This window comes from Nelusetta ayraudi, unplaced genomic scaffold (genome assembly GCF_046127955.1).
Source record: "Nelusetta ayraudi isolate G7.1 ecotype Tasmania unplaced genomic scaffold, CSIRO-AGI_Nayr_v1 ptg000212l, whole genome shotgun sequence".
NCBI classification, from domain to species: domain Eukaryota; kingdom Metazoa; phylum Chordata; class Actinopteri; order Tetraodontiformes; family Monacanthidae; genus Nelusetta; species Nelusetta ayraudi.
In genome coordinates, this window is record NW_027466261.1 from 42,263 (window position 1) to 50,319 (window position 8,057).

At 48.4% G+C, this 8,057-nt stretch overlaps 1 protein-coding gene across 1 annotated transcript; it reads left to right on the forward strand.

Moving 5' to 3' along the window:
• Positions 1–536: 536 nt before the first annotated feature.
• On the forward strand, positions 537–7,772 carry nkain1 (sodium/potassium transporting ATPase interacting 1). The gene is made up of 8 exons (XM_076016055.1): positions 537–786; positions 1,197–1,476; positions 2,558–2,695; positions 2,787–2,867; positions 3,662–3,859; positions 3,979–4,039; positions 5,076–5,157; positions 5,885–7,772. Exons 2-8 carry the CDS (start codon positions 1,423–1,425, stop codon positions 5,892–5,894), a joined length of 624 nt encoding a protein of 207 aa, XP_075872170.1. The 5' UTR covers positions 537–786; positions 1,197–1,422; the 3' UTR covers positions 5,895–7,772.
• Positions 7,773–8,057: the final 285 nt, after the last annotated feature.

Sequence of the window (8,057 nt, forward strand, 5' to 3'; positions counted from 1 at the left end):
GCCATCTGGTTTCAATCCGGATGGGCTAAAATCGGATTTTGGCTGGCAGTCTGAAGGCGGCCTTTCTTCCAAAATTGCTTCCCACGCACACCGCACACGTCACAACATTCCCCTTGCTTGTTTAATACGACAAATAAATTAGGTCTGTGGTAATTAATTACAATTGACTCAGCCAGTAGATGACTCTAATCTGTGTAAATACCCAGTGTGGTGAGTGGCTGCTAGTCGCAGGGAGAAGGCGAACATAAAACGATCATTGCATGCATTTTAATTAGCTCGAATGATGCACCGTTAAATCAATAATAAGGTCCTCCTGAGGGCCGCGGCTCGGTCCTTGGACCTCTTCTCTTTTTTTTTTTTGTCTTTCTTTTGTGCTCCTATTCGACCACGCGCGCGCACGCACGCGTGCTGGCAGGGCTGCAGAAAAAACACGCAGCTCTTCTTCTAGGGGGTCGTGAGAGACCACCCCACCCCGCCTCACCCCTCCCTCCTCTCTCTCTCTCGCTCTCTCTCTCTCTCTCTCTCTCTCTCTCTCTCTCTCTCGCTCACTCCTCCCTCCCCGTCGTCGCTCTCCTCCCCCCGCGGCTCCTCCTGCTCCCCTCCCCGGCATCGACTGTTGACAAAAGACGCGGCGAGACGGACCGAAGGAAGCCCGGATCCCGGCATCTGAGGGGCCCAGCAGCCCGGCTCGAAGCCATCGCTTCAACCTTTCCTCCGAGGGTGTCGTCGCGGAGCCCCGGAGAAGCCGCCGAGGGGGATCCTCTCCTTCCGTTCCTCGAAGAACAAGTGAGTCACAACGGGGCTGCTTTGTCCGGAACGCGGCGCGTGGAGCCGACCAAACATTAGCCGGGAACCTCTGCGGGGTCGCCGTGCTTTCTGCCCCGTGTGATTCCCTATCATATGATACTCATTTCCCTCCGTAGCGCGGCCCAGGGGCCGCCGGTCGCGGCTGCGCGTTCCGCGTCTTTTGTGCCTTTGTGTTGTTGTGTCCCCTCTCTGGAAGGTGTGGCCGACGTGGTGTGCGTGTGTCGGTATCGCTCGGACCGCAGCCGCAGCGGCAGCAGCAGGAGCTGGAGCAGCAGCAGGCCGGCATTAAGTGGACGGCCCACCCCCCATTTTGCACAGCAGCGGCCCCCCCACCCGCCCCCACTCCCCCTCCACCTCATCCTCACCCTCTTCTCCCCCACCTCCCCCAGGACCTCTCGGGACCGACCGGACTGGTGGAGGATGGGCCAGCCGCTGTGAGTGGACGGCCCGTGTAAGCGCACAAGGAGGAGGAGGAAGAGGAGGAGGAGGCGTTGGACAGGTCCACCCAGCCCGGGATGGTGTGAGCCCGTCCGGCCAGCCAGTCTGGATCTGACCGGGGAGCCGTCATTCCCCCGGAGCCTGCGCGGCTCCAAGCCGCGTCCCGAGCCCTCCAAGATGGGGAAGTGCGACGCCAGATGCACGCTGCTGGTGGTCTGCCTGCTGCAGTTGGTGAGTGTGTGTGTGTGTGTGTGTGTGTGTGTGTGTGTGTGTGTGTGTGTGTGTGTGTGTGTGTGCGCGCGTGGGACGATAGAGGTGTTTGTGTTTGTTACTATCAATGACGGGCGTGTAGATGAGGAGCCGACAGTCACATCGAGATCAAACCTTTTTCTTTTCTTTTCAACCCCCACCACCACCACCACCACCACCACCACCAAGTCCTCAACACCCCCCCTCTAACCTTGTACCGTCACACTGAAAAATGCTTTGAGCAGCAGCAGCTGCTGCTGTGACGGGGCCACATTACAGGCCACTGCGTGTGTGTTGCACCTTTGAAGCCCAGGGTGGGGGTGGGTGGCTGGTGGTGTTGGGAGAGGGCCACACGGCCCTTCTGGCTAGAGACCATGTGATTGTGGCCAAGCAGGGCCTGTCTGTCTGTCTGTCTGTCTGTCTGTCTGTCTGTCTGTTCGACATCTGGTCTCCATCCTAGACGTAGAAGTTTTGTTTTTTTTAAGCCTCTCCTCGCGCCCATGCACGGCTCCGGGACCGTTCGGGCGAAAATGTAATAAGTGTGTAACGTGAGACAGTATCAGTTACGGCCGCGGTAAGCAGGGTTGCAGGCAGGCAGGCAGGCAGGCAGGGAAGCAGGGCAGCGGCATGTGTGTGAGGCTTGTTGTTGCCGCCTTTTGTTTGGCCTGGCTGCTTGGTGTGTGTGTGTGTGTGTGTGTGTCTGTGTGTGTCAGGGGGGATCTAGCCCATAGATTCTCATTAGTTTGGGGGAGCTTTCAGGGGTTGCTCCTCTTTTACAGTCACTGGACTGGCTGCTGCTCCAGGCAGTTGCCATGGAAACAACTGCGGCAGACCTGTGCATGTGTGTTTCCCTGTCACTGTGTGTGTGCGTGTGTGTGTGTGTGTGTGCGTGCGTGCGCGTGTGTGTCTAGTTAGCCTGTGTGTGTGCGTGTCTGTGTGCGGAGTCTTAATTACATGGATGTGTGTGATGTGTATGCATTTTTCCCCTCAGCTGTGATCACAATTCCAAGCGCCTGTCCTCTCTCTGTCCCCTGACGAACGACCTTCTCCTCCTGTCCTCTAGGTGGCAGGCCTCCAGAGGCAGGTGTTTGATTTCCTCGGCTACCAATGGGCTCCCATCTTGGCCAACTTCCTCCACATCATGGTGGTGATCATGGCCATTTTCGGGAGCGTGCAGTTTCGCTTGAGATTTCTCCAATTCGTGAGTGCCTCTCTCGCCGTCACTCTCAGGCGACGAAGGCGTCCGCGCCTTGGTGGAAACTGATGATGACGTCTGTCTTTGTGTTTGGCAGTATTCAGTGTGGATGGTCCTCTGGGTGGGCTGGAACTCATTCATCATCTGCTTCTACCTGGAGGTGGGGAACCTGTCACAGGTGAGCTTGAAGGTTTGGATTTATCCTTCAAGTCTTTGTCTGAAACCATCAAAGGTCCTAAATTTTTATACATTTTTTAATTTTGATGTAAAACTGGGTTATTGAGCTACAGTACAATATTGATTAAACAAAAACAATAAAGATTTCCTGAACACAGTATGCTTAGCACTCTGTTTGCAGCCTGGTGCTAAACCGCTGAGTGTTAGTGTCCTGCTAAACCTGAGACCTTGTTGGACCTTGCACAAGTTTAGAAGAAGACTAAAAAGGTGGAGCAAAGACCAGGCTCGGGGGTGCAGTCGCGAACCTGGGAGACCTGTCAGAGCCCCGCCCCACCCCCCACCCCTTTGTGACATCACAAAGTGCTGATCTGATTTGCAGAGTTGGAGGTTTGAGCACGCACTCTCTGAAAGTGGGTCAAGCCGAAGGCGTTCCTCTTCTCCGCAGAGTTCACTGACAGGATCGGCACAAAGACGACTGCTGCAGAGAATTTATAAAATGCAGTTTCGTAACACGAGGCCTTAAAGTTGATTGTCACAATTAAAAAGTCTTAAGTTGAAACAGCGTGCTCCTGTAATGGGTTCTCCCCGGACCTTGGCATTCCTCAATCATGCCAAATGTCGGTTATTTTTTTTCTGCTGTGACCTTCAAACCATGTAATTTGTGCTTTTTGGGGATAATTTGAGCCTGTAGCCTCCCAGTTTCCAGTCCAGTCAGTGAGACTGGCCGTAGGGCCGTAGGTTCACCCCACTTACACACACACGTTTCTTTCCTTTTTTTTCGATGCGTATGTTCAGGACAGGGACTTCCTGATGACGTTCAACACATCTCTTCACCGCTCCTGGTGGATGGAGCACGGCCCCGGCTGCCTGGTGACGCCGGTGCTGGACTCTCACATGGCCCCTGACGACCACCATGTCATCACCGTCTCTGGGTGTCTCCTGGACTACCAGTACATCGAGGTGTTGAGCTCGGCTCTGCAGATCCTGTTGGCTGTGAGTATCAACCACACACGTCTTGACATTTTTGGGTTTTTTTCTTCCCACCTTTCGTGGGGGTCGACGGTGCCCCGACCTTCTGCTGAGTGCCTCTCCCACTGTCTCCTCTTCAACAGCTCTTTGGCCTCGTCTATTCCTGCTATGTCACCAAAGTCTTCCAGGACGACGAGGACAGTTGTGAGTGATTTTTCCCTTCTCTTTTGAGAAAAAAAAAAAAAAAAACACTGAACGCTGCTCATCCTCCAGCATCTTGACTTGACTTGCCATTACACTCAGCTTGTGTCACAATGTTAAGAGTGCTTGTGTTTCGAGAGCCATGACGTTGGGACTAAATCCTTGCTGGGATTTGCTTCTCCTCTGATTCTCCTGCTGCAGCAGATTCTGTGTAGAAGTGTGAAGGGAGAGAAAAGATGCCACACCGGAATAGTTTAAACTGCCAATATCAGCAGTGGTCTGTTGCTGTGGACATGAAGAAATATAAATATTTGCAATGCATTCACAATGTAATCTGACTGCTAATCTGATAACAAGCAAAAGAAAAAAAAGTTTTCTTTGACAGAGATGTTGTTGCGACATAATTATGACAAAACTGGTGATTGGTGGGAAATCAAAAAGTTGTTTCTCCACAAAAAACATAATTTATTCCTCTGTTATGGAAAAAAACACATTGACAATGAATGAAGCACAGCAACAAATAAGTGTCCAAATATCATCACTTTGTGACGTTTAAATTCTTGTAGGAAGAATGAAGTGTCGCCCCATCAATAGAACTGTGGAATAGATTTTCTGTTTCAGAAAACATTAATAAATAAATAGCATTTTTTTTTATCTACTGGAGAAAAAAAGATCCTGACCAGACTAGAGGTGTTCTGTGTTCTGTGTGTGTGTGTGTGTGTGTGTGTGTGTGTGTGTGTGTGTGTGTGTGTGTTTGGCCCTTCCGAATCGAGCGAGAAAGAGTAGAAAGTGTATCAGTGACACAGAGGCAGCGAAGGAGCCGAAGTATCACAGCATCTCTGCAGAGTCTGATATCACACTGAGGGCTTTGCAGCGGTCTATCATAGATGCTGCCATGCTATCTGATGCCCTCATGGAGTGTTTTTCTTTTTTGGGGTAAAAAGACACACAAGACTTATGGGAAAGTACAGTGACATCACCTCTCTCTCTGTCTCTCTCCCTCTCTCTCTCTCTCTCCACTCTCTTCTCCTGATTAAAGTCGATTTCATCGGTGGCTTCGACTCGTACGGCTACCAGCCTCCTCAGAAGTCTTCTCACCTGCAACTGCAACCTCTTTACACGTGAGTGACCAAATACGGAGTCGCTCAGCTTCCTGCGCTTCTACAATTTGTTCTGTTTGTCAAGGGCACTGGGTTGGGGAATATATTCACCTTCCAGTTGCCCTTGGGATTCTGTTTAATCACTCTGACTCATAGATGTTTACATTTTTCATCGCCAATTTCCTTTTTTTTTGAAAGCAAATGTTAAGTTAAGCCTACAAGAGAAGAGCACCTGAGGCTTTTTTCTTTCTTTTTTTAAATCACACAGTGAACTGGATTTTTTTCCCCTCCCTGCAGCCTTTGGGCTCTTGTGCATCATCCGTCTCTGGGGCTTGAGCCTTGAAAGATTATTCAAACGGTGGTGGCTGCACTTCTCTGCGCTCAGACACTCACTCGTTTCCGACTTTGGTTTGGGTTCGCACAATGCAACGCAGCTCTCGCTCGACTCCAAAATCTCTGTTCTATTTTTTAAGCAGCCTTCCTGATTGGTAATTCATATCGTGTTCTCTTACAAACGGAGCCCAAAATAACCCTGTCGCTGAGAGTTATTTTCGCTCAAATGACATCATCCAGTTGTGTTTTTTTTTTTTTTTTACTCAAACCCCTTACAGCGCCCTCTAGAGCCTCAGAAGGGAAAGAAAATACAATTTTTGCTTTGAGTATGTGTATTTCATGTAAATGCTTCACAGCTCCATATGCTTTGAATTCCACGGATAACTCCCCTCCCCTCCATCTCTTCCATTCACAGGGCTGGTTAAACTGTTAGTAGCACCCCCTTCAGGCCAAAACCCGACAGTGTCACTGTGGACGGAAAGCAGCGGTTGCCTTGATCACATTCACTCTGTCAGTTTACCCGAGGAATGATGGACTTACCTACCCTGAGGGGGAGACGTGTGCAAGAGTGTGTGTGTGTGTGTGTGTGTGTGTGTGTGTGTGTGTGTGTGTGTGTGTGTGTGTGTGTGTGTGTGTGTGTGTGTGTGTGTGTGTGCATGTCTGAGAGAGCGAGAGAGAGAGAGAGAGAGAGAGAGAGAGAGCCCTGAATAGAATGTACTGAGCTCAGGGATGAACCAGCACGCCAGGTGGTTACGAGGAAATGAAGGAGGACGATGTGGGAACGGAGGAGGAGGAGGCTGGGACACCTCTGTCAAGTCACACAGGACCACACTCTTCACTCAACTGCCAGCTCTCAACACTCCCACAAGTGTGTGTGTGTGTGTGTGTGTGTGTGTGTGTGTGTGTGTGTGTGTGTGTGTGAAACCTGCTGGTGTTGTGCAGTTGCACCCTGGACTCTTACCACTTGGTGTCCCTGTGAGTTTGTTTTTTTCTTTGTTTGTTTATTGTTTTTTATTTCTCAGAGGGGAGGGGTGGGGGAGGGTTGATTATTGTGGTTTTTAGTCCGATCACGTCAGGAAGGCACAGCTCGTACCCGTTGTCGTTTTAGAATGTGGTGACGTCAAACTAGAGCCGTGTTTTCTGTCCCATTCCCAAAGCCATGCCTCCCATCCATCCGCAGTGGATTCCCCCACTGTTGAATTTTTTTTTTTTCCTTTTTCCTTTTTCCTTTGTCTTTTTTTTTTTTTTTTTTTTTTTAAAGACAGCTCAGGCCTGTAGAGGGGGCCGGTGAAGCGGTAAGGCTCAACCGCTTAAAGGATGAAACTGGAAATGGTTCTGGCATTTCAATATTGGCTAAGAGCGACAAATGTGTTCATGCATATCGCTGGAGTTTTGGTGGAAGGAGCAACATTAAAAAAAACACAGGGCAGAATACTTTCTTTGATAAAACAGTAAAATGTGCATTTGTTGGAGACTACTTTTAGCAGCACATGGACTTCACTATGGTGTGTGCATACAGAAGCCGCGACAGAGCCCATGTTTTACATTTCTTAGTGTGTTAGTGTAATTAGACATTAATGTCTTCCAAAAGGTTTCGGGCACAAAATAAATCCCATTTCAGACAAGAAAACTGGAATGTTAATAATATTATTATTATTATTCATAAATTTGATATCATTATAATTTTTTTTTGATTGATTTTGATCTTTTAATTCGCTGTGCTGATTAAAGGAAAGAAAGATTGGATTTGGAAATGTCCCATTTCCAGGATAATTTTTGCTTTTTTGGGGGACAATGTACCGGCCACTGTAGACATAATGCAGTCGAGTAGGGATGCAGATGGCTTTGGGATCAGGCATTAGTGCATCTTTGGGGAAAGGGGAGGGTACTGTGCATGTAAATATCCAGCAAATTATTGTTTTTGTTGGTTTCATTTAGATGAGGGGGTTTGTATTAGGAGGTCAGTCAAGCTGGGAGAGGGATTCACCTCAGAACTTTTCTTCATACCTGTTTCTCTTCTCTCTTTAAAAAAAAAAAAAAAAAATCCTCACACTGCCCTGTTCTCATCTTTTGCCAGTACCCACCCACTCCTCTATTCTCTGTACGTTGTTTTTTTTATGCCTATCTGCACAGCAATATAGAACACATGCAGTGAGAGACAACCGTGTCATGAAGCCTGACCGTGACATCCTCTGTGTCGTGTTTTGTAGAATTAACTGGAGACAGAAAGAGAAGAAGGGAGGCAGGTATGAGGTCAAGTGAAGTTTGGAATAATAATAAAAAATACACTTTCTACATTAAAACCTGGTGTCTGTCGTCATCTGTAGCGATATGTCATTATTTCTGACTAGAGGTTTAATGAAATGAGTCATGTTGGTAGCTTTTATTTTTGGATTAATGGGTCCAGAATGACTTTTTGTCTGATTAATTTGAGATATTATTACAATAATGTATTCTGGGGAGCTGATATTTCTCAGCACTAATATGATTTTCATGAAACGGCAAAGCATTTTATTAATAAGCAGCCCAGCTTTAGTACAAAAAAATGTAAAATTATATGGATATCTTTTCATACTTGCAAGGCAATT